Source organism: Patella vulgata, chromosome 5, assembly GCF_932274485.2.
Source record: "Patella vulgata chromosome 5, xgPatVulg1.2, whole genome shotgun sequence".
In the NCBI taxonomy this organism is placed as follows: domain Eukaryota; kingdom Metazoa; phylum Mollusca; class Gastropoda; family Patellidae; genus Patella; species Patella vulgata.
In genome coordinates this window covers 76,675,656-76,701,785 of record NC_065883.2, presented here as the reverse complement: position 1 = coordinate 76,701,785, position 26,130 = coordinate 76,675,656, and the positions used below count along the sequence as shown (strand labels likewise).

Here is a 26,130-nt window from a genome sequence, read left to right as displayed (position 1 = left end):
ACCCCTGAGGCTCGACAGACGACTCCTTGTCACGTACAACCGGTGAATCGAAACCATGCCAGTTGTCTCAATGACAAACCGTATGATACAGCATGCACGTGCTAACCATTCGGAAATTCAACCCCTCCCACAAGGTTGGCCAGGCAACCCTAATCCTTGTAACATACAAGCTGGGAATAAAAACGATGTCACATGACACAATGACAGACCTTATGATCTAAAGTGCGTGTCTTACACAAATCGGCCACCCAAACTTTCTACCCACTAAGATAGTGTAAGAACACTTTACATCATTTATTTAAAAATTAAACCAACAGAATAATTTTCGTTTTATTTTTTTAGATTAGAAAAATACAATTCTATTCAAACACGGAGAAATCTTAGTTTTTGGGGAGTCGTGTCCATGATAAAAAAAACAAAAAAACAAAAACAAACAGACAAGAAAACATGCTTTATTGTTGCATTTTTCTACTTTCAGTTTTTGACCTGATATAATTCGCAATAACCGCTCCCTGTTAATTGAGGTCAAAATCAAACAAGCTTGTGCACGAGAGTAATTAATACCCAATCGGATTTGTTCTAACTGCGTCGTTTATTCAAAACGCATACACCGATGCACGTGTGCGTATAGAATTTGATTATTTGTCCAAACTGAGATACTTTCATCGTAATTATTTTAATAAAATTTGCTAAAAATTGGAAAAAGACCGACGCTTCAGATCGCTCTTCTACGATTGAATCCTCTTTAGTTCATGCCGATATTACACAGATATTACTCCGCCAATTGAAAGTTAATGACCCAATTTAATTAAAAGCCATAGAAACTCATTAATGACTTTTCCTACAAAAGTATTAACAAGTCCATAGATTTATTCATTTGCTTTAGGAAATTCTTTTTTAGTTTTGTTCATTTTAAAACTAATTACACAGACCTATGTTTTGGCGCGGTAATGTTATGACCTAATTACTAACAAAAATGGCCGATATCTGAAAGGGGAGTTCATCCTTATTCCCCCTTAGACCACATTATTTACCATATTTCAAATTAGGAATTTTTATATTGGATTGGAATCATGAATTAGTGGGAATAGTGTAGCGTTTTAATCAACTGGATTGTACATAGATAAAATTGGTAAGTAGAAAAAGCAGGTTGAAATCGGGTGATTGACAATGAGTATTCGGATGGTTTTAGGTTTGTACGTCAAGTAAAGGAATTGTCCCGGGCGAATAGAAATCTAAACCCTCCTTGAGTTACATATCACTTTCAATTTTCTCTTTTTGTGCACCACACGTCACTTTCTTAACCTGGTTCTTTTCAAGCTAATTTGGTTTATTTTTTGTATCTCTTTATTTTCAGATCCTTATTAGATGTTGTAACTTTTGTGGACGTAAAAATTTTATGGCTGAAATTTGTGTCACGTCTATTGGCAAGGAGCGATCATTGTCTCACGGCGTGGCGGCCTTCCCCTAAATTTGTCTAACCAAATTAACTAAGTTGCAGATATATACATTAATTTGTATATTCTGAATGGATGTCGTGTTAATTTAACTAATAATATAAATGGACGGTATGTTATCATTTGCCTTTTTTAACCATTTTTTTGTAGAGGGGGGTAATTCTCAGATTCTGTGTGGAAATTGTTATCTGAATATATACTAGTAGTAACCTATTTCCTGCAATTAATAATGCTAGCCTACAATATCAAGCTTGAGCTTAATTAGACATTTGTCCTCGGTTTATTATATAGTCTGGCTGACTGACACATTTATTTGTAGTTTTACTTTGCTCTTGTATTTTATTTATTTATTTCTCAAAAACTTCACATTGACCTATACAGTATACTGCTATAATAATATTTGAGTCCCAATGAACAAGGATCCAAATAGACTGTACATGTATAATCTAGCCTCTGATAACTTCCGATTCCGTTCAATGATATGTCGCATACCAGAGACTGAAATTGGTAATGTCAGTTATGCATTGGTCGGCTAAATTGGACGCACATGAAAAACAAAAGTTTTAACTATTAAATATCCCTGTGTACTTTAAACGTGCATAAGTAATCAATCCAAATATTAAGCCAGAGTTAACTGCTCAATCTTTTACACATACTTTATCTACCTCAAGTCTTGACATTGCACTCTGCTGGATTTTAGCATGTTTTTTTTAGTTTCAAAGTGAAAATACAATTAGGAAAATAGGTCAACCAATTAAATAAAAGACCTAGTTGAAATCCAGCATAATGCTATGGAAAGATAAAGAGTTGGGTAACAAAATGTAAAAGAGGCTGGATTATTCTGTCTAGGATGTAAACTACAGGATGCATTGTTGATCTACATCTAATTAAACAGGAATTCAAATATAGTATATATGCACATAGTATCTTTGGATATATACGAACAGTCACAGAATCACAGGACATCGGCAATAAAAATGGCATTCAGGATTTAAATTAAATGCCAATATTTGACGAAGTAGTCTGTATTTAGCCAGTTTACTTAAAATTGCAAGTTGAAATATACATGTACTGGGACTAGTTTTCTAATGTTGCTCTTCCACAGTTATAAGCTTGTAGCTTGATAACAAAAGGGGAGCTGCGAGGGCTCATTAAGTAATTGTAGCTTGCAAGCCTGTAGGTCTCAAGTTCACTATGGGTGTTGGCCAAGAAAGTTCATCAGGATTTTCCGGCGTGGTTCCCCCTTGCATGTATTTATTCAAAATGTGACAATTTTTATCATTTTCGCTATTTATAAATCAGTTTTTACACATGACAATAAGTTTAAGTTGTATTTACTGGTACTTTGTTTGCATGGCCGAATGTGTTAGCGCATGCGCGTTGTATCATAAGGTCTGTCATTAAGTCAAATGCTGTGATATCGATTCCCGGGTTGTACATGACAAGGAGTAGGGTCGCCTATTCAACCTCCTGACTTTTTTCCTGGTCCTCCGGTTTCCTCCCACTGCTAAAGACCCCTACGCTCAATCAAATTATTGAAATTAAATTGAACCATGTTAGTCCTGAAATTACCTAGTTTGTGTTGAGTGGACGCAAAACCTCATTTCTCTCTCTTTCTCTCTCTTTTTGTGTTTTGAGGTTTTAATTGTTTGAAATACATGTACGTACATACTGTATAATCCATTAATTGAATGGAACATGAATCATCGAACAGTCGGTTGATTGACTACTAGTTAGTGAAATCAGTGACAAGATGAATTTGAATGGCTCCTTTTATAAGAATATCTTGATATCTTTGTTTTTAGGTTCTTCCCCCTATATGGTATAGTAACATTAGGTGACTTCTATAAAAAAAACGTTTTTGTTTGTTCTAAAAAGCAATATTCAATTGTTGTTAATAACATCATCTGTACCCAGTAACAAATTTGATCAAATTATAAGGGTCGTCTTTTATTGTGGTTTTAAAAAAAAATTAGTCGGCTAAACTGGACGAAAATTGAAAGTAGGGATAACAGATTGGATGAGGTCATGTGACCCTATTTCTATTTAAAGATATCTTTCTCTTTCTTTTGCGGATAAATCAAATTTGAAATAAAGAGTAGGCTGCAGCGATGCTGTCCGAGGAAAATTTGCCTCATAATACACTGTATGGCATACAGGTATGTCCGTCTCAGTGCAGAATTGTAGGACTATCAATACCATTTCATTTCCCTTGATAAACATCGTACATGTAACTAGACACCTTTGATTTGGGTTAAAATTATCAATTTGATTGAATATAATAAATATTGTTTTATTTTGTGAGTTGAAATTTTTAAATCTACAGTATAGATAAAAGTGGATTTATCTTCCGATATCGATACAATAAGCTAGAGATGAAACTAAGATTAGGACCAAACCCAATTAATATTGTTCGTGTGCATAATGTTTTGTTAAACATACATGTACATTATGCAAGAGCTAAATCTGCCTATTGCAGGTCTTTCTTTAGGTCTGAAATGTTATCTAAATTATTAATTAGACATTAATTTACTTATCCAGACCATAATCAACTCTTGATGGCATTGCTAGTCTGCGATATTTACTGGATTAGGATCCGATTTGTTGCTCAACTTTCATTCATGATTTAATCATGAAATGGATAATCGAGACTATGTTTTTTATCGTACCGACTTTAGTAATGATGATCGAGGCTAGACCGAAAATTCAATCGCTAAATTCTCGGTTCCGAGAGGATCAATTTGACTGAAATTTTCAGCAAATTCCCTTTACATTATCTAGTTTTTAACAATTTTAATGAGAACTGTCAGCTCTTTATCTACTCTCCCATAATGTATATAAAGAAATATACTTGACTACGATATCACCCTTGGTGGAAGTGAACGTGAAACTCCAGAAACGAAAGGAAGAAATGTATCTTTAAATAGTTGTCAAATTTTAAAGGTTTTCTTTTTTTGTTTATATTTTTTTCTGCTTACAATTCACAAATTTTGAGGTTATTTAAATTTGTTGTTTAATTTGATTTTCTCACGTTAGAAGTTGTGTTATTTACATGTTTTAAATTTTAACACTAACCTTCACTGTGTCATTATGACCTGAAGTTTTCACCCTATATGGTATCTAAAATGTACATATTCTGTATATGAAGGGCAGTAGACTTGACTAGACGCTGCCCTTGTCAGATCCCCCTACTCCATCTTGGGGAACCACATTGGCTAAGTGGGTAAGACACTGGCTCACTAGCCTGGAGGTCGGGTGTTCGATCCCAGCATTGGCCGACTTGGTTTCCCCTTGTCAGTGGTGCAGGATGGTGGGCCTGACAAGGACAGCTGTCTAGTCGTTGGAATGGGACAAAAAAACCCCAACAAATCCCGTGTATACATTTGCAAGCACGTAAAAGACCCCTTGGCAGTTGGAATTTGATATAAGTGTAGGCCATAGTGCTACTGCCCGGGCAAAATCTCCCTCATAGCACACTGTTTGGTGTATGCCGGTCTTTATTAGCCCAGTGGGAGCAGAACAGTAGGACGTTAAACCCCATTTCATTTCATTTCTCCTCCATCTTGCACCACTGATAGGGGGTCTCACTACAGTAGAATTGACATTATTCACACTAAGGGTAAGGAGTGAGATCATGAAATTTGTGGAGAATTGAACTCCTCCTTGAAGTAAGGCATTGTCATCAAACACAATGTATCTGGTGTCATTTTGTCTGACAGAGATTTGCCTTTTATCTGTGATTTTGATATTTTTAATAAATGTCCGGCACAAAGTCATGAATATCAAGTACTAGTGCCTGACAGTCGATCAGGTTCAACCTAAATGACCATTTCTAGATACGCGCATTTAAGTATGACTTAATCAGTGGGATCCGATGGCCGAATGGTTGTATTAAAGGTCTGTCAATGAGTCAGGTGACATGGTTTCGATTCACCGGTTGTACATGTACGTGACAAGGAGTAGGATCATCTGTCCAACTTCCTTGGTGTTCTGTATGTTAGTGCCGAAATGACCTAGTTTGGGTCGAGGGGACATTAAACCCCATTTCTCTCTACTACTTGATCAAGCTGTCTCCACCCCACAAGTCGACTTTGCCTTCATATTTCTGGGTGACAAGCAGACTAGACGATATCGTTGCCGATAATCAAGAGCTTCAGGCCATAAAATTTATTTTGACTCAGATTTGAATCAATGGTTTTTATCGCTCAAGGTAAAATATCATTACATAGTGACACTATCCAAAAACGTGCCATCGTTAATTATACATGTACCTATATTTGTTTAAATTCTTGAATTATTACCCTTGATGTTGCTAGCTTAATTTAAGGAGTTTGTTTTCATTTTGAGCGCAGTAGACTCTTATGGCTGATTCTCGAATCCATTAATTTAATATTACTGTTATTATTTTTGACTTGCAATGTCGATGTGTCCTGTCTTCTGGGTTTGAGTGCGGTTTTGCTGTAGGCTTACATGTATTTACTAATTACAAAAATTCAGAAATTCTTAAGTTCAATCATTTTCTTCGACAGGGGGGTGGATGGCTGAATGGTTAGCACGTGCGCATTGTTTCATAAGGTCTGTCATTGAGAAAACTGGCATGGTTTCAATTTCCCGATTGTATGTCTGTCCAACCTCATGGGTTTTCTATGGGTCCGTCGGTTCCCACCACTGCTAAAGACCTATGCACAAGCAAATTATTGAAATAAAGTTGAACCATATGTTCGTTCTAAAATGACCCAGTTTGTGTCGAGTGGACGTTAATCCCCATTTCTCTCTTTCTTTCTCATTTTGTTCAGGTAGCTTGAAAATTTTGTTATAAAATATTTACTGGGTTTTTGCTTGCTTATGTGTGCTGCAGTTTTCTTGCGCTTAATAATAATATTAGAAATAGGACACATTACAAAAATTCTAAATTGAATCATTTTCTTCCATATCTTGAAAATTTTGTTATAAACTGTTCACTACATACACTGTAACCCAGTTATCATTTAATCTTGTTTATCTAGCACTAATTTCTTTCACATTTGTTTAATATCAAATCCCTGTTTAAAATTTTGTAAAAATCATTTAAAATCACCCAAATTATTCTAATTTGTACTTGTGTCCAGTTTAAAGCTGACCATTCAATTTTGATAATGAGTGTCCAAATTACAAGTATTTAATTTCCTGACCACTGTTCAAAAATTAATCATTATACATCAATAACCAATTGGGTTGTTTATTTTTTAACAGTTATCGAAAAATTGAACCCTTGTAAATTGGACACATATTTTTAAAATTGAATGGTCAACTTTAAACTGGACACAAGTACAAATTAGATGATTTTTTGTGATTTTAAACGATTTTTACGAATTTTTAAACAAAGATTTGATATTTAATGAATGTGAAAGAAATAAGTGCTAAATACACGATATTAAACAATACCCGGATTACAGTGATACATGTACACAGGCCTGGAAATAACGGTTTTACATGTAACCGATAAAATGTCAGGCACTAATGAAATAGTACCTGACATTTTCAACTTAGTGCCAGACATGTATTAATAATATCAGTAAAAATGACAAATCAGTGTCGGACAGAATGACAGGCACGAGAGGTTTTGTGCCTGACAAAACCTGAATCTGTGCCTGACATTGTCTGTGATAGGTGCCTTATTTCCAGGCTTGCATGTATATGTGTATTTAAAAAAAGAAATGTGTTTTCTAATTTCAGATAATGATAACGATCCCCGGAGAGTACCACATCATGTTGGGGACCAGTCATTAGATTTAAATCAACCACTAATCCCCAGTGATTTTACAAACTTCTCCCACGAAGATTATTCTGCTTCGTTGCACCGTCCTGTAAACATTGATGCTGGTCATATTGGAGTTACTCCCCCTGGATTTGGCGAAGAATCCCCTTATTTAGTTGATGAATCAAACGACCCCCGATTATTTGATCAAGATTATTTAGGGGATTCGGAAGATTATTCAAATTTTTCTGACATAAACCCTCTTTTAACTCCAGTAGGTCTTTCCCCTGGTAGATCCTCTATTCATCCCCTCGGACTGTTCAGTTCGCCACCAACTGGTGAAAAGTTTTCCGAGCTTCCTTTATTTATTTCTCAACAAAAACGCGGTCCTGGACGACCAAGAAAAGATGGACAATCACCAATACCTCGTAAAGTGTAAGTATTTAAGTTCGTTGTAGGCCTTAATGTGGGAGCCGAGTAAGTCATTGGTCAAGTTGTCTGATGAGCTCGTAGTAGATCAGAAGGTCTGTCATTGAGTCATGTGTCCATGTTTTGATACCAGACTTATACGTGACAAGTGGGGGTGGACGCCTAAAACCATGTGGGTTTGCTCCTTATCTGGTTTCCTGCCACTGCTAAACACCTGTAAATCGACGTGAAGTTTTGAATTAGTTTTCATTTTACTTGTTGGTGTCTTGGTGTGTAAGCAAATTATTAAAATAATGTCTACCTTTTTATACTGTTTTACTGGGATGACATTAAAAGGGGTTTGGGCGGGATGGATGGCCGACTGGTTAGTGCATGCATGCTGTATCATAAGGTCTGTCATTGAGTAACTGCCGTGGTTTCAATTCCCTGGTTGTACATGACAAGAAGTAGGGTCTTCTGTCCAACCTCGTGGGTTTTCACAAGGTCCTTTGGTTTCTTTCAACTGCTAAAGACCCCTACATGTACGTGCAAGCGAATTATTGAAATAAAATTGAACCATGTGTTAGTCCCATAATGACCTAGTTTGTTTCGAGTGGACGTTAAACCCCATTTCTTTCTCCCTCTTCCCTGTTTTGGGGAATTCCTTTTGGCACACTACATGCCGGTTGCAGTTGCTGTGTGTCGAATGGACGTTAAACCCCATCTCTCTCTCTCTCTATTAAAAAGGTTTATTACCTGAGCTCGCCTGTCCAACCTCATGGGTTTTTTCCGGGTCCTCCGGTTTCCTCCCACTGCTAAAGACCCCTAAGCGCAAGCGAATTACGTAAATAAAATTAAACCATATGTTAGTCCCGAAATGACCTAGTTTGTGTCGAGTGGACGTTAAACCCCAATTCTCTCTCTCTTTATTACCTGAGCAGTGTACAAGCATACCTTTGTTGTCTAATTGAAAGCTGTTCTGTTTCAGTTGATTATGGTGTTGGACTAGAAAACATATTTAGAACAACATGTATATCAATCATGTGCATGGGTCTACTAGGAGTAAAGATCTTGTTTTGTATTTTTCAGCGGAATTCGCCCTCGTGGTGGACGTCGTGGACGTCCTGCATCTTACCAGAGTTTGACTTTCCGACAGGCATTTACAGCTCCAGTGATGTCATCAGCCATTCAACCAGATCTGATGGATTCTGGAAGTTGTAGTAATCTGGGTTCGTCATCGTCACATTCTCCCTTTTCAGGGGAGACAACTGGCTTTGATTTACCTGGAGGTAAGGACTCTTCTTTCTTGTTCTTTATATATACACGTTACAGGGATGTCTGCATATCTATACTAATATTTGTGACTGTCGTTTGTGTCTGTTCAGGGTTGGCGGCTATACTAGGGCGTGACATTGGCTAGGTGCATTGGCCTACCTGGGTAGCGCCAGGTTATCTGCTAGTAGCTTATAAATATTTGTGACTGTCGTAGGTCTGTTCAGGGTTGTCGGGTACACTAGGGCTGGCCTGAGGCTGACATTTGGTGTATGGGCTTTGCTCCGACCAGGGAATGACATCGGCTAGGTGCCTACATGAGCAGGGCCGGGTTATCTGCTAGTATGGGGTTTGCTCCGACCAGGGAATGACATCGGCGCCAGGTTATCCGCTAGTAACGTATAAATATATAGTGTGATTGTTCCTTGATCTTTAGATTGTTCTCTTCTTGGTTGTTTATATATGGTCGTGGGGAATTAATGGCACAGAGGGGGTGGATGGCCGAATAGTAAGTGCGTTGTATCATAAAATCAGTCATTGAGTCAACTGGCGTGGTTTTGATTCCCCGGTTGTATGTGACAAGGAGTAGGGTCGCCTGTCCAACCTCGTGGGTTTTCTCTGGGTCCGCCGGTTTCCTCCTACTGCTAAAGATCTCTACGCGCAAGCGAATTATTTAAATAAAAATAGACCATATGTTAGTCCCGAAATAACCTAGTTTGTGTCGAGTGGATGTTAAACCCCATCTCTCTCTTTCCCCCCTCTTCCCTATTGTCTGTACATGGTTGTGGGGAATTCCTTTTGGCACACTACATGTAAGCGCGTTGTATCATAAAATCAGTCATTGAGTCAACTGACGTGGTTTTGATTCCCCGGTTGTATGTGACAAGGAGTAGGCTCGCCTGTCCAACCTCGTGGGTTTTCTCTGGGTCCGCCGGTTTCCTCCTACTGCTAAAGATCTCTACGCGCAAGCGAATTATTTAAATAAAAATAGACCATATGTTAGTCCCGAAATAACCTAGTTTGTGTTGAGTGGATGTTAAACCCCATCTCTCTCTTTCCCCCTCTTCCCTATTGTCTGTACATGGTTGTGGGGAATTCCTTTTGGCACACTACATGTAAGCGCGTTGTATCATAAAATCAGTCATTGAGTCAACTGGCGTGGTTTTGATTCCCCGGTTGTATGTGACAAGGAGTAGGGTCGCCTGTCCAACCTCGTGGGTTTTCTCTGGGTCCGCCGGTTTCCTCCTACTGCTAAAGATCTCTACGCGCAAGCGAATTATTTAAATAAAATAGACCATATGTTAGTCCCGAAATAACCTAGTTTGTGTCGAGTGGATGTTAAACCCCATCTCTCTCTTTCCCCCTCTTCCCTATTGTCTGTACATGGTTGTGGGGAATTCCTTTTGGCACACTACATGTAGGTGCGGTGTGTGGATTTATTGCTTGGGTTCCCTGGTTCGATTTCAGACAGGACCATTTTGTTGATACTTTCAAAAAACTGATATTATGTTCGATAAACTTAAGTAAATGTTTTGAATTAATTATTAAATGAATAAATTTTTATAATTTTTCTGTTTGTAGTTTTATCTGAATCTGTTGGTGCTGCAGAAATGGAAGAGGAATTACAAGGGTAAGGAACTTAATTCTTGGTCTTTTTTCGGAACAGTACATTGTGCAGAAAATTTAGAAAATTAAACCCCATTTTATTTGATTAATTGTGTAGCTTGTATTTTTGTGAAATGAAATGAAATGAGGTTTAACGTCCTACTGTTCTGCCCCAAACTGGGCTAATAAAGACGGGCATATGCCATACAGTGTGCTATGAGGGAGATTTTTCTCTGACAGCGGCACTACAGCCTACTATTACATCTAATTCCAACTATCAAGGGATCTTATACGTGCAGGCCAATGTGTACTTTGGACCTTGGTTTTCCGTCCCATCGAAAAGGCTAGACAGCTGTCCTTGTCAGGCCCTCTGTCCTGCATCACTGACAAGGCGAAACCATGCCACAGTGTCTAAGTGGGTAAGACGCTAGCCTGGAAGTCGGTTGTTCGATCCCTGCTTTGCCGGAGAAAGTTCATCCGGATTTTCTGGCGTGGTTCCCCCTTGTCAGTGATACAGGACAGAGGGCCTGACAAGGAGAGTTGTCTAGATGTTCGGATGGTATTTAAAAAAGGTCCCGCGCGCGCCAATAACATCCCTTGACAGTTGGAATTCGAGATAACTGTAGGCCGTAGTGCCATTATCTGGGCAAAATTTCCCTTCATTAGCTCAGTTCGGAGTAGAAGCGTAGGATGTTAAACCCCATTTCATTTCATTTCTTAGAAAATGTGGGCTTGACAAATTGTGAAATACAGTAAAATGTTCTCAATAAAAACTGCCTTCTCCAATGAAGATCCCCACAAGGTTTAACTCTAAAGTTAAATTTTATATCATTGAAATTTAATCACAATTGTTGTCCATTTTTCAGGCCTGTTCATATTTGTGCATTCTGTGCTTGCGGAGAGAAGAGTTTGTTGGGTCAAGGAAGGATAGTTCAGTTTGAACCTACGGAAGGTTATGACGTGTTCGCTAACATATTACCTAAAGCTAATCGTAGTGTTTTAGAGTACGATGAAAAGGGCAGAGAGAAAAGCCCGAAGCAGCATTTAACATGGCGTAGAATGAGAGGACCACCGAAAGGTTGCAGGTATGTTCAGCATATTTTAGCTCTATTGAGGAAAACAATTTTACATTAAAGTGGGGGTAATTTTGAACATTAACTGTGATCAGTAGGGGATGGAATGTATCTGTAATCAGTAGGGGATAGAATGTGTGATCGGTATAGGGGATGGAATGTATCTGTGATCGATATAGGGGATGAAATGTGTCTGTGATCAGTAGGGGATGGAATGTATCTGTGATCGGTACAGGATGGAATGTATCTCTGATTGGTACGGAATGGAATGTATCTGTGATTGATATAGGGGATGGGATGTATCTGTGATCGATATAGGGGATGGAATGTATCTGTGATTGGTTTAGGGGATGGAATGTGTGATCAATACAGGGAATGAAATGTGTCTGTGATCAGTAGGGGATGGAATGTATCTGTGATCGGTACAGGATGGAATGTATCTCTGATTGGTACGGAATGGAATGTATCTGTGATTGATATAGGGGATGGGATGTATCTGTGATCGATATAGGGGATGGAATGTATCTGTGATTGTTTTAGGGGATGGAATGTGTGATCAATACAGGGAATGGAATGTATCTGTGATCAGTAGGAGATAGAAAAAAGTCAGTTGCACTGTGGACTGTTCTTTTTGTTTCCTTGTTGAATGTTATAAAAACAAGTCTAGCTAGATAAAGATGAGAGAATCATCGTCAAAATGAATTAACTCCGTATTAAAAATACATCTGATTGGTTTAACAATCCCTTTTACAGTGAAGGCAAGATCAGACCTCAGTGATAGGTTGGGGACCAAAATACAAAAATAAAACTAATCTGATAATAATTGGTGGCCGAGTTGCTTAATGTGTGCTCTAGATCATAAGGTCTGCGATTGAGTCATGTGATGTGATTTTGATTTCCCGCTTGTACATGACAAGGAGTAGGGTCCCCTGTCCAACCTTGTGGGTCTTCTCCGGTCCTTTGGTTTCCTCCCACTGTTAGTGATCCCTACACGCAAGTGAATTATTGAAATAAAATTAAAACATGTTAGTCCCAAAATGACCTAGTTTGTTCAAGTGGATATTTAACTTCATTTCTCTCAGATTTTATACTGTCTTGTCAAGTTCGTTGCTTGGGGAATTTTAGCATTACCTTATTGTACATGTACATGGGGGATCATGATCATCACGTGGCTAAGTGGGTAAGACACTGGCTCGCTAGCCTGGAGGTCGGGTGTTCGATCCCTGCATTGGCCTGAGAAAGTTGATCCAGATTTTCCGGCGTGGTTTCCCCTTGTCAGTGATGCAGGACGGAGGACCTGACAAGGACAGCTGTCTAGTGGTTCGGATGGGACAAAAAACCGAGGTCCCGTGTCAATATTGGCGGGCACGTAAAAGATCCCTTGGCAGTTGGAATTCGATATAAGAGTAACTCGTAGCACTGCTGCCCCGCCAAAGTTTCCCTCATAGCACACTGTATGGCATATGCTCGTCTTCATTAGCCCAGTTTAGGAGCAGAACAGTAGGACGTTAAACCCCATTTCATTTCTTATTGATATAAAACTTTGAATTTGTTTTGTTTTATCAGAGAGAGAAGTCGTTCACCTCGTCAACTGTCTCTTGGTGGTGAAGAAGATCCGAACTCATGTCATGTTATCGATGAATTGTCTCAGGTTGGGTTCACCGAAGATGTTGAATTAGGTCATGTGTTCGAACCAACAGGTTGGTACTTATAAATACTCAAATACTATATCGTTATTATATATACTCAAATACTAACTTATATATATTCAAATACATTGTACTAACTATCTTTACTATATACATGTATACTCAAATACTAACTTATATATACTCAAATACATTGTACTATCTTTACTATATACATGTATACTCAAATACTAACTTATATATACTCAAATACATTGTACTTACTATCTTTACTATATATACCCAAATACCAACTTATATATACTCAAATACATTGTACTAACTATCTTTACTATATATACATGTACTCAAATACTTGAATCCCTGGTTGTACGTGACAAGGAGTAGGGTCGCCTGTCCAATCTAGTGGGTTTTATCCGGGTCCTCCGGTTTCCTCCCACTACTAAAGACCCCTACGCGCAAGCGAATTATGGAAATAAAATTGAACCATATGTTAGTCCCGAAATGACCTAGTTTGTGTCGAGTGGACGTTAAACCGCATTTATCTCTCTCTCTATACTCAAATACTAATTTTATTTATTATATATACTCAAATACTAACTGTATCGCAGGTCTTTCTTTAGGCCTGAAATGTTAAACTGATAAACTGTTTCAATGGCATTTAGTTATTGAACTAGAGTATACAGGTCACAATTCTATGGCATACAATTACTGCTTATTACTGAGCGACGTTTTGACTAGGCTTCTCTAGTCATTATCATTATCATCATAGCTTGATAATGACTAGAGAAGCCTACTCGAAACGTCGAAAGTAATAAGCAGTAATTGTAATCCATAGAATTGTGACCTGTATACTTAAATGTTATCTTAATTATTAATTAGACATTAATTAACTTATCCAGACCATAATCAACCTTTGATGGCATCACTAGCCTGCGATATTTAGTGGTTTGGAATACATTTTTTGAAAAATAATTAAATGTGAATATAGATGATCGAGACTTTGTTTTTATCGCACCGACTTTGGTAATGATGATCAAGAAGGCTATCTTAAAATTCAAAAGCTAATATCTCGGTTCACAGTGGCGCAATTTGACTGAAATTTTCAATATATTCTATTACTTTATCTATTTTTTAACTATTATTATAGCGAGAACTGTCAACTCTTTATCTAATTTCCCATAATGCCCCTTTAAACTAGTAAATTTTTCCATATTATGTTTTTGTATTTATTACGTGTTTCATTTGCTAAATGCCGCTCCGTAAAAAGATTCCCTGGCAGTTGGAATTCGATATAAGAGTAGGCGATAGTGCTGCTGCCCGGGCAAAATTTCCCTCATAGCACACTGTATGGCGTATACCCGTCTTCATTAGCCCAGTATAGGAGCAGAACAGTAGGACGTTAAACCCCATTTCATTTAATTTCATTTCTAAATGCCGCTCAAAGAAAATGATTAATTTGTTGTGTGTTTATATTTAAGGTCATGTTTGGGCTCATCAATGTTGTGCTAGGTGGTCGTTAGGAGTAAGAAGAAATGATGATGTTGGTAGTATATCGTTGGGTGTAAGAAGAGGTGAAGATGGAAGTAATCTATTGTTTATAGATAAAGCTGTCTTCGATGGTCTCACTCGTGTAAGTTTTAAAAATATTTATCATATTGTTATATCTTATTGTATTTTTCTATTTATTTATTTTATTTTATTTGCATTTTTCTATTTTATTTCATTTTTATTTTTCTAAAAAGAAAAAATTTTCTATTTTATTTTATTTGTATTTGTTTTTTTCTATTTATTTATTTTTTTATTTGTATTTTTATATTTTATTTATTTGTATTATTTTTCTTCTTTTTTTTTATTTGTATTTTTTCTATTTATTTATTTTTTTTGTATTTTGCTATTTTGCTATTTATTTTATTTTTATTTTTTTTTTATATATATTTCATTATATTTTTTCTATTTAATTTATTTTTGTATTTATTTGATTGTATTTTTCATATGGTATTTGCTTCTATTTATAGAAATGTAACTACTGCAATCGTTATGGAGCATCATTATTATGTCGTGATGACGAATGTAGCTTGTTTTATCATTATCCGTGTGCAGCTGCTGGGGGATCATACCAAGATTATAGTTCCCTATCATTATGGTGTCCTCTTCATCTTCAACATGCACAGACAATTGGTGAGTTAGAAAACTTTTTTTGATTGTATTCACCACAAAAATATTAAATTATCATATAAATAGTTGTGTGCAGTTCTAACAGGTAGGACGGTACTATGAACCAGAAACCAGCCATCTCTTGGATTTGTGATGTCATAATAAAGATCAAGGATGCAAAATTGTGCAAAGAACAAGTTTCCGGTTTTTTTTATTGAAGAGCGTCATCCCAACAGTAAAATAGTTCTTGGTTCAAAAACAAATTACACGCCAAATACCTGTTCTTCCTGTTACTTGTAATTTCGGGAGGTTGGACGGCGAATAGTTAGCATGTGCGCACTGTATCATACGATCTATCATTGAGTCCGCTTGCGTGGTTTCGATTCCCCGGTTGTATGTGACAAGGAGTAGGGTCGCCTGTCCAACCACGTGGGTTTTCTCCGGTTTCCTCCCACTGCTAAAGAATCCTACCCGCAAGCAAATTATTGAAATAGAATTGAACCATGTTAGTCTCAAATTTATGTAGAGTGGTTAATAACCCCCCCTCTCTCTCTCTCCCTCTCCCTCTCCCTCTCTCTCTCTCTCTCTCTTTTTTTTTTTTTTTTTTTTTTACTGGTAATTTATAATGGTTGACATAATATTCTGTTTCTAATGGTTGTAATATTTTTATATTTTCAGAAAGTGCTATTTGTGTTTTATGTAGTTCCGTTGGTAACGTAGCCGAACAACTGTTCTGTACCAGCTGTGGTATGCACTATCACGGAACATGTTTATGTCCGGCAGTAGAGGTCAAGGCCATCGTACGAGCAGGGTGGCAGTGTCCAAACTGTAAAATATGTCAAACTTGCCGGTTAGTCAACAAATCTTTTACTTGATTGTTGTCAAACATTTTCAAAAAAATCATGCTTTCCAATATATTGAAGTTTGTTTAATATACTATTCAAAAAAAGTAGGGGATATTTGATTTTGGGGGCATAATACTAAAATATGCAAATGACTACGAAAAAAGTCACTATAGAACCTAACAGAAGAAACATTTCCAGTTACATGTGACGCCCAAACGCACCAATAGCTACCGCATGGAATGCATGTGATGCTTGGGATCATCATGGGGGTCCAACCCAAGATTTGCACGACTCTGACTTTGAATGTTACAGTCATTGTGGCATTGAATTCCAGGGTGGAAACATCAGTTTAATTGTTTTAGTGACCAGAAAACAAATTTTGATATGCGTCGGCTTACCCAAAATGAAATGCTACAGATCGGCACAACACAGGCGGTTGTGGCGCGGACGATGAATGTTTCTCAGTCTGTCATAAGCAGGCTATGGTCCAGATACCGTGATACACAATCTGTACAGGACAGACCACGCTCAGGTCGACCAAGGGCGACAACTCAAGCCCAGGATCGATTTATCCGTACCTTGGCCTTGAGAAATCATGTCATCACAGCAAATCAGATCAGCGCTCGTCTTCAAACAGACACTGGTGTGAGAGTGAGTGGCCAGACGATTCGGAATCGACTGCATAGGGGTCACCTTCGCGCCCGACGTCCTCGCGTGATCCCTTGTTTGAGAGATCATCACATTCAGGCAAGACGTCGTTGGTGTAGGGATTGTCAACACTGGGATAATCGACGCTGGAGCAATGTGATGTTTTCAGATGAGTCAAGGTTCACTGTTGATTTTTTGGACATACGTAGGAGGGTGTGGCGTCGTCGAAACGAGCGCTTCCAAGACGTTAACGTCATCAGACATGATCGATTTGGGGGTGGTTCTGTTATGGTGTGGGGAGGCATCACTGTTGCTGGAAGAACGGCTTTACATGTTGTTGCAGGGCGTGTTACAGGCCAGTACTACCGGGACAACATCTTGGCAGTCCATGTTGTGCCGTTCGCACGACGTCATGGCCGCCGTTTCATCTTCCAGGATGACAACGCAAGATGTCACAGGGCCAGGATCGTTACAGGTTACCTCCAACAACAGAACATCACCACATTACCTTGGCCAGCACTGAGTCCCTAGCTCTCCCCCATCGAGCATGTCTGGGACATGCTTGGACAGAGGTTACGTCAACGTCAACAACGTCCTGCCAATGTCCAAGAACTTGCTGCTGCGTTGCAACAGGAATGGGACAATCTGGACCAAAATGACCTTAGACGTCTCATTAGGAGTATGCCACGCCACAGAGGAGGATTTACCCGTTACTGACTTGGTTGTGATGCTGTGGTAACTTTGCTGTTTGACCCCGGGTATCATTTTACCCTTATAATGGTCAGTCTGTGCCTTACTTAGTCTAACGATCATTTGGAATAAATCGATGAATGTGAACTTCATTTCATTTTGTCATTTGTTTCTTCGTCAGTTTCATTAGGTGACTTTAATAACACTTAAAAATCAAATATCCCCTACTTTTTTTGAATAGTATATGTTGAGGGGGGTTTGGATGGCACATGCCCACTGTATTATAAGGTCTGTCATTGAGTCAATTGGCGTGGTTTCGATTCCACGCTTGTACTCGACAAGGAGTGAGGTTGCCTGTCCAACCTTTTGGGTTTTCTCTGGGTCCTCCAGTTTCCTCCCAATGCTAAAGACCCCTACGCACTATCATCTTGATATTTTGTGGTTTGCCCATGTCAGTGGTGCAGGGCGAGGAGGGCTGAGAGGAACAAGACTGAGGTCAAGCATGCATATAAAAGAACTCGTAACAGTTTGGATTCACTTCATGTGGAGACAAAATTTCCCGCATGGTGTCTTCATAAGGCCTGGTTTGTGCCATACTTCTCGCAGTTTTTCATTTGATTAGACCTAATCCCACTCACACTGCTGTAATGAAAGCAAATTTCTGTTCCACTTTATGACTGGTCAATAGTCCAATTAACAACCAATACCTAACTGCGTAACAATATCAGATATGTTTACATGACGTTACGTCATGACTCATGAAATTTATTGCGGCCAATTACCCAGTGCATAGCAGATTATTGCAGAAAAACTAATTGCGTGACAAACTAGGCTACTGTACATTGTAAACAATACTGCTTGTAGACGAACAATACTTTTGCCGTTTTTAATACCGTAAATCACTTTTAAGGAAGACTCCAGATTAAACGAAGGGCTGTCATTTTGCTGTACTTGGGATAGATTTGATTGAACGGGAAGAATAGACACACTCCCTCAAAAGCTTAAGTATCAGAAGCCAATCCAGCAATGGCCAGAGAGGGATTTCTCAGGCCATTGCTTCAGGAATATGGGTTTGTGCCGAAAATTTTATTTGAATTCATTCATTTTTTCGTTGTTGATATTTCAGACATCCTGGTGATGATAGTAAAATGCTAGTTTGCGACACGTGTGATAAAGGCTACCATACGTTCTGTTTAAAACCAGCCATGACGACCATACCTAAAAATGGCTGGAAGTGCAAGAACTGTCGAGTGTGTAGCGACTGTGGAGCGAGAACTCCGGGTAATGGACCCAGCTCACGATGGCATCTCAATTATTCTGTTTGTGATAGTTGTTATCAACAAAGAAATAAAGGCTTGTGCTGCCCCCTGTGTGGAAAAGCTTATCGTCATTTTCATAATAAAACAATGGTACCATGCAATAAATGTAAAAAGTAAGTAGGAGAAAAAATTTTGAAGAGCCCCAGGGAAGAACGATCTAAGTCACTTTTTCAACGAACCGCAGTTAATATCGCCATCTGGTAGCAAATTGTATAAGTCAGTTGTTGTACTGGTTATTATGATTCGTATTAAACATCATTTTGAAGTTGTTCGCGTCAAAGAATTCTCATCCAAAAGTCTGTTTTGCCTTTTATGCGAAAAGACAAACATGTGACTTAGATCGTTCTTACCCTGGACTCTTCCTTTTTTTATGTGATTTTTGCTTCTGATTTTCTAACTTTGTTTTCCACCCCTTGTCGATTGGTACAGATGTCTAATCCTTTGGATGAGACAGAAAAATCGATTGTATACTATTTGAAACACATTAACGATAAGAGGATACTTAAAGATTAAGATCGCATTAAAGAATTTGGAACTTGAAGTATGATTTGGCCATAGTGCTTCTGTTTGTTAGAAAATTTGCCTCATGGTACATTTCATGGCTTGTGCCTGTCTTCATTGGCACGCTTGGTGGTGGGAAAATAAGACGTTATACCTGGCTAAATCTATTTGTTAAGGCCAGCTAAATTTTTGTCAAGGTCGCTGCGATGTAAATAAGGTTAGGGCACGTGATTTTTGGCGAGATTGTAGGTTAGGGTTAGGGTAAGCATTGTGACTAGGTCCAGGGTTAGGTTTAAGAATTTGGGGGAGAGGTTAAGTCTCCACATAAGCACTGACCTAGGATGATGAAAATTTGGTTCGTGATATTTCCTTGTTTTATTAAAAATACATGCAATACATCAGGTTTATGTACAAAGTTGATTTCGCTGTTTTTTGGTGCTGATGGTCTCCCTTCGGTGTCGCTTTTGGTATTCTGATATTTTGATTTCTGAAGAAAAAAGAATAAATTTGAGGCTCTTGGTTGAGTGCTAGCCCTGTTAACATCTCATAACCTATGACCAAAAATTGATCTGGCCTTATCTTTTAGCACTAACCATTAAAGCCTTGATTTGGTTTGTAATAATGCAAACCTTTTGTTCTCAGTGTTAAACAGTAGCTTCAGTTGTTTTATATATCAACAAAATTTACAAACATATCTAAAGTGCCTCAGCTTTAAAAGTAATATTATTTTTTCAGATATGTTCATAGCGAATGTGATCTATCTATCGATGCTACAATATTACAGAAATTAAAAGATGGCCGACCTACAGAGTATGTTTGCTCCGTCTGTATTGAACAGGAACAAGAGGTAGGTTGAATATAATCTGCTCAAACAGACAAAATCATCCCAATAAACATAGCCTCTTTAGGCCTAAAATGTTATATAAACTATTAATTAGACATTAAACATACATTATGCAAGAGCTAAATCTGCCTATTGCAGGTCTTTCGTTAGGCCTGAAATGTTATATAAACTATTAATTAGACATTTATTAACATGACAACATGACAAGACCATAATCAACTTTCGGATACTGCCAGTATTTTGCATTTTTGATTGTAAATTCCTTTGTTTTCTTTAAGCTTAACAGAATTCCTAAGTTCATCTGAATTCCTTAGATTGCTGTCTAAATGCCTTAATTTATCTAAACTGCTTATGAATGCCTTAGTTTATCTGAATTCCTTCGATTGCCATCCAAATTTCTTGTATAAAGATGTGTTTTATATAAAGATATTTGTTATATTTATATTCTAGCAACAAATGGATCTTGGTCCGTTTACCCTACCACTGGCTGAAGAGGAATCACTTGAAGCTTTTCCTCAATTAAAAGGTAAATTATATATACAAATATCTTCTCTGGGGTATGGTCGGTTGTACGTGACAAAGAGTAGGGTCATCTGTCCTATCTCATGGGTTTTCTCCTGGTCCTACGGTTATCCCCCACTGCTATAGACCCCTATGTGACAAGGAATAGTGTCCTACCTCATGGGTTTTCTCTCCGGTCCCCCGGTTTCCTCCCACTACTAAGACCCCTACACGAATTATTGAAATAAAATTGAACCATATGTTAGTCCTGGAATTCTCTCTCTCTCTCTCTCTCTCTCTCTCTCTCTATGAGGTGTGGTATCAAGTGTTCTAGACTTGACACCATGCCTTTGGCTGAAATATTGGAAACAATTTGTTGGCAGTTGGAATTTAAAAAGAATAGGTGTAAATCTGAGTAACCATAGTAATAATAATGGCCTACATATTGTCATGTTTTCTTCTGGGAGCTCAGAAAAATTATAGCATTTCTTATCAAGTTTCCCATTTGTCTCGGATAGCGCTGACTAGCAAAGATTTGTCTAGTTATTTGAATGTTGCAAAAAAACAAAATCCATTCAGTTCGAATTCAATGAAGAATGGGTAAAATTCTTGTTACTGGCATTGCACACTGGATCATAGAAAAAAAATAAACATTTGGCTCAACATGTGTTGAAGAGACTTTAAACTCTGTCCTATCCTGTGTTTTGTTCAGAATGTCTGGACTTTTTTGACCCAATTCTGTCGGTTTGTTTCAAAATGGATTAATGCTTTGTATAAATGAAATAAAATGGGATTTATCGTCATACTTGCCTTGTATAAAATTGTTAAACTGTGTTTTGTTCAGATTGTCTGGACTTCTTTGAACCCAATTCTGGTCGCTTTGTTTCAAAATGGATTAACAACCCTGCCTTGTATAAATGAAATAAAATGGGGTTTAACGTTCTACTCTATTTATTACAGAATCTGAAACTCTGATAAAAGAAGACTCGTTTTTAAATGAGAGTTTATTAACAGCCAGCTCCCAGGAATCTATTTATGATGAAGATTCTAGCATGGACTTCGACTTCAGTCTTATTGATCAGGTAGACAACACATTGATAAGTTTAATATATCTTTGATAATGCCAGCTTCCCACTGTCGTGCGATTGTTACTATTGAGTCCACGATCTGCTACGTGCAGATATGTTTGGATACGTTGCGATACGGACAACGCAATTGTTCAGACTGACCTCAATGTATGATAAGACTTGATAGGATCACCGCGATGACTCCATGATTGGTATGACAGACCTCAATATATGATAAGACTTGATAGGATCACCGCGATTACTCCACGATTTCAATCACAGCACGAATCGTGATAGTGGGAACCTAGCATTATAAATAATCCTCTTACGATTGGCTACAGAATACCAGAATTTCAAATGAAGAAAATCTTTAAATCAAATAACTAACCAGTCATCTCTACCGTCAGTTGTGGATAAGTTTGATTACTCTTTATTTATCTGTAGACAATTTATATCTACATGCCTAGTTATACATGTGCTTTGTTCTGTTCTTATGGCAGTATGTTAAGAAAGCATGTTTGAGTTTAACACGCTTAGTCTGTTACTTGCTTTCTCTCGGACAGTGTCGGAAGAAGGATTCTGTTTTAATGGCATTTTCTAGGCTTTATTGGTATGAATTGAATGGGGGTTGTATCTGTAAATCAATGTTAAATAAGCTGTGTGTGTTTACAAATGTCGATGAGTCTTTGGTATAGTGTTAGTAATATTATGCTATGGAGTTGGGTAAACATTACGGTTTGACTTTTTCCCTGGTTGTACGTGACAAGGAGTTGGGTCACTTGTCCAACCTCTGGAGTTTTCTCTGGGTCCTCCCACTCCTCCGGTTTCCTCCCACTGTAAAAGACCCCTACACACTAGCGTATTATTGAAATAAAATTGAACAGTATGTTAGTCCCGAAATGACCTAGTTTGTGTCGAGCAGGGCTCACACTGGCTTTCAATTTTTTTCCACCAAAATGGATGATGATTTTTATATAAAAAAATGTTCATATTTTTTTTCCGCCAACTAGAAATTTTATCTGCCAAAAATGTATGATAAAAAGGACAACATCCAACGAATTTATGTCTCAGCTAGGCTTATTAACATTCTAATACAATTACCGATATATACAATACAATATACAACAACTGTGGATTTAAGAAGATCTTTTTTTGGGGGGTGGGGGGGGTGAATTTAGTCTATTTGAACACCGTACTGCACAATATATTTTCAGTAAATTTATGTGTTGCGTGTACAATAGGCCTATAGTTATTTCCAGGTACCGTAAAGGTATCAGAATCTGAATCCCTGATAGAACGATATAAATTTTGATTTTATTTGTAAGAGATGTTTACAATTATACCCGTCGTTCACCTTTAGAGCATTTTTGCGACGGTAATATGATACATATGGCGAAATGGTTTCTCGCTCAAGAATCGTCGCTATTCAACTCTTTCTTACATTTTCGACCAGGTGATGATATAATTTGAAATAATGATATCCGATCGGCATGCTTGTATATGCCGTATATGAAGCCACAGTTCAACTATCAAAATATTTAAGTCTCTTCGAAAGGATCTGTTGGCCATTTTGATTACATGTATTACCATTTTTTTTAAGATGAAACGAAACATCAAATAATCACCGCTTGGTTTAATCAGTAGAAGTAAATAATGACTTGCCATAGGCTTTATATACATCATGGCAATTATCAATCTACTAATCATTAATCCAAGACAACTAATTAGTATTAGTCCTTGACGCGCAATCCGGATTATCAGCCAGTTGATTGACACTCGATCAATTAATGGTTAATCCAGCTAGGATAAATATGATTAGAATTTTAAGATTTTTTTCCGCCAGTTCTCAAAAAGAATCGCCAGTACCGCAAAACATTATCGCCAAAATTATCGCCAAAATCAAATTTTAATCGCCAGTTTCATATTTTTATCGCAAATTGCGACTTTGGCAACCGACAGCGTGAGCCCTGGTGTCGAGTGGACGTTAAACCCCATTTCTCTCTCTCTTGATTCTTCCAACCGATTAAAGAGCAAAAGGTTTTGAAAATTTTTTTTTTTTAGGGGGGTATCAATTTTTTACCTCAATCCATATTAAGTCGATACATAGTAGATGAAAACTTGACTTCTGAGGGAAAAAAAATCTGGACGCATACCCCGAAAAATACAATTCATGTCATGATTTTATTTTAGGGTTTACCACCAGCGATAACATCGAATCATCCAACACCACCTCAGGGCGGCAAAGGTCACGGTGGCAAGGGTAAATTAATAGATCGTGGAAAACTGGGTGTGGCAGGAAAGAAAAAATTTGGATCTGGTAGACCAAGGGTGAGTTGTACAATATATTTATTAAGTTACTATGATGTTATATTTGGATCCTTGGATCCTGGGGTGTTACACAGTCACATGGGTGAAAAGGAAAAACAACCATTCTCCATATTAGAATTCCAAGGGCAGAAGAGCTACAACATAAGGGAGACAACTTGTGTCAACTTAAATGAAATGAAATGAAATGAAATGGGATTTAACGTCCTACTGTTCTGCTCCTATGCTGGGCTAATGAAGACGGGCATATACCATACAGTGTGCTATGAGGGAAATTTCGCCCGGGCAGCGGCACTATCGCCTACATTTATATCGAATTCCGGGGGGTTGGATGGCCGAATGGTTAGCACGTGCGTGCTGTATCATAAAAGCCTGTCATTGAGTCAACTGGCTTGGTTTCGAATCCTCGGTTGTACGTGACAAGGAGTAGGGTCGCCTGTCCAACCTCGTGGGTTTTCTCCGGGTCCTCCGGTTTTCTCCCACTGCTAAAGACCCCTACGCGCATGCGAATTATTGAAATAAAATTAAACCATATGTTAGTCCCGAAATGACCTAGTTTGTGTCGAGTGGACGTTAAACCCCATTTCTCTCTCTATATCGAATTCCAACTGCCAAGGGATCTTTTACGTGCATTCCAATATATACACGAATGACTAGACAGCTGTCCTTGTCAGGCCCTCCGTCCTGCATCACTGACAAGGGGGAACCACGCCGGAAAATCTGGATGATCTTTCTCGCCAATGCAGGGATCGAACACCCGACCTCCAGGGTAGCGAGCCAGCGTCTTACCCACTTAGTTGATCCCCATGTCAACTAACATAAGGGTTTAGACCACAAATTGACAGTGTAAACAGAAGATGCCTTGGCAGTTTGAATTCTAAAAACAAAAGAGTGAAATATTGTAGAATCTCGTAAGGATTCTGAATTAGTTTGATGAATTGACAGTTTAATTTGTATAAATTATGAATAAGAATGAAGATTGATGAAATTACAACCGTTTATTTTAGGGCCGACCATTCTCGGAGAAGCGGCGCCGTGATCCGATACAATATGGTGACAAAAGACGAGGACCTAAAGTTAAAATCAAACTTGGTGGTGGAACACCAACTAGTCAGGTTTGTAGATATTACCGTTATCCTTTCACATTCACTAAATTACCATCCTCGAGTTACATTTACAAAAATCGTTTTAAGAATGCAGCCCTTTCATTGTTCTAGCTAGAATTTTATCTCCTAATATACAGCAATTACAGTTTCAACAATAACAGATGTTAAAATACAGATGTGACGTCATCCTTTGATATTGGCTTACCATTATTTCAAATAATAGTACAGGCAATGTGCCAATGTAACTAGTTCAAATATTGAACCCGTGTGACGTATTTCATTGCAAAGCACTTGCGAGTTTCAGTATTTTAAGTTGTTTAATGGTCTCGAACTTAAGACATATATTGACGCCCCTTATGTTGTTTCAATATATTATTTAATGTCTCGCTCTCGACAATTAAACCACACGTTAAAAATAGGTTTTTGATGTCTATATCTGAATTCTGATATCTGATCTATATTTAAATATCTGGTGAATATCTGGTGTATATTTTGTATATACTATTATTTTGATGTGAATATCTGTTGTATGTTTTATAGACGATTATAGATATTTTGTGTATATTTTATAGATAATTAGTACAGGTTCATCTAAAGATGATAAAAGTGATGACAGTGGTGATGATCATCCTTCAACCATAATGCTCTGTAATTCTAAAGATCCCTTCAGTCTAGATCAGGTATAACATTTGTTTTTATCCTGGAGGTTAGGTGGCGGAATAGTTAGCGTATGCACGTTGTATCAAAAGGTCTGCCATTGAGTCAACTGGCGTGGTTTCAATTCCACATTTGTACTTGACAAGGAGTAGGGTCACCTGTCCGACCTAGTGAGCTTTCTCTGGGTCCTCCAGTTTTCCTCCCACAGAAAAAGACACATAAGCGTAAGCAATTGATTGAAATAAAATTGAACCATATGTTAGTCCCAA

The 26,130-nt window shown here is 37.9% G+C and overlaps 1 protein-coding gene across 1 annotated transcript in view; it reads left to right on the top strand.

Moving 5' to 3' along the window:
• Window positions 1-987: 987 nt before the first annotated feature.
• Window positions 988-26,130, top strand: part of LOC126820372 (histone-lysine N-methyltransferase 2D) — a 91,629-nt gene continuing 66,486 nt past the window's right edge. The window contains exons 1-17 of the mRNA XM_050548276.2: window positions 988-1,132; window positions 1,358-1,568; window positions 7,173-7,629; window positions 8,692-8,891; window positions 10,456-10,504; window positions 11,346-11,564; window positions 13,119-13,252; window positions 14,683-14,834; window positions 15,220-15,382; window positions 16,037-16,208; window positions 18,668-18,973; window positions 20,097-20,208; window positions 20,656-20,731; window positions 21,667-21,788; window positions 23,964-24,101; window positions 25,106-25,213; window positions 25,777-25,884. Coding sequence (XP_050404233.2) covers window positions 1,562-1,568; window positions 7,173-7,629; window positions 8,692-8,891; window positions 10,456-10,504; window positions 11,346-11,564; window positions 13,119-13,252; window positions 14,683-14,834; window positions 15,220-15,382; window positions 16,037-16,208; window positions 18,668-18,973; window positions 20,097-20,208; window positions 20,656-20,731; window positions 21,667-21,788; window positions 23,964-24,101; window positions 25,106-25,213; window positions 25,777-25,884 — 2,523 coding nt within the window. The 5' untranslated portion in view covers window positions 988-1,132; window positions 1,358-1,561. The remainder of the gene's footprint in view (window positions 1,133-1,357; window positions 1,569-7,172; window positions 7,630-8,691; window positions 8,892-10,455; window positions 10,505-11,345; window positions 11,565-13,118; window positions 13,253-14,682; window positions 14,835-15,219; window positions 15,383-16,036; window positions 16,209-18,667; window positions 18,974-20,096; window positions 20,209-20,655; window positions 20,732-21,666; window positions 21,789-23,963; window positions 24,102-25,105; window positions 25,214-25,776; window positions 25,885-26,130) is intronic.